General features: G+C 41.4%; 1 protein-coding gene across 1 annotated transcript in view; it reads right to left on the bottom strand.

Annotated features, from left to right (window-relative positions):
• Window positions 1-64: 64 nt before the first annotated feature.
• LOC111786626 (chromatin structure-remodeling complex protein SYD-like) overlaps window positions 65-570 on the bottom strand; it is a gene marked incomplete at its 3' end in the record, with an annotated part of 3,165 nt that continues 2,659 nt past the window's right edge. The window contains exon 4 of the mRNA XM_023666861.1: window positions 65-447. Within this exon, the coding sequence (XP_023522629.1) occupies window positions 65-447 (383 nt within the window). The remainder of the gene's footprint in view (window positions 448-570) is intronic.

Genomic DNA, 570 nt, shown 5'->3' with positions numbered 1-570 from the left:
AAATATCATTTTTATTTTGATCAGTACTAAGAGGACAAAGGGAAATGGACCTCAAAACACTTACCACAGTTGAGCATCCATCATATGTTTCTCTTGATTCAACCAATTTATTTACTGAATCAGCCTTCGCACATCCAGAACCGTCATCATCGATCTTCGGAACGATGGATTCTTCTAAAGCATTTGCAGAATCTGGTCTCATTTCATTAGCTACATCTGAATATTCTTTTTCATGGGCCTCAACTGGAATGTTGGAATTTAAAATAGCCTCTGATTTATGACTTTTGGTCACCTCCATAGAGGACTTGCTCAAAACAGGCATCGCGGAAGCATCCTTGTTTTCAATCTCAGACGACGCTCCAACTTTAGCTTTTGACAAGCCAGTCCCAGAGAAGACTTCCTTCATTACCCGAGCAACGTCATTTACGTTTGCAGTTTGATAACGGCCTGATGCAGAGGTCTTGTCCAAGGCTCCAGTAGCATCAATCTTTGTTGATGATGCCAAAAGCTGTTTATGTTGAGCAGGTTTGGGTACTTGCTCCTTTCTTTTCAGATCCTGGGAATCCACAG

Source organism: Cucurbita pepo, unplaced genomic scaffold (assembly GCF_002806865.2).
Source record: "Cucurbita pepo subsp. pepo cultivar mu-cu-16 unplaced genomic scaffold, ASM280686v2 Cp4.1_scaffold002180, whole genome shotgun sequence".
NCBI lineage: Eukaryota > Viridiplantae > Streptophyta > Magnoliopsida > Cucurbitales > Cucurbitaceae > Cucurbita > Cucurbita pepo.
The sequence above is the reverse complement of the archived record's forward strand: the minus strand, read 5'-3'. Positions and strand labels throughout refer to the sequence as shown.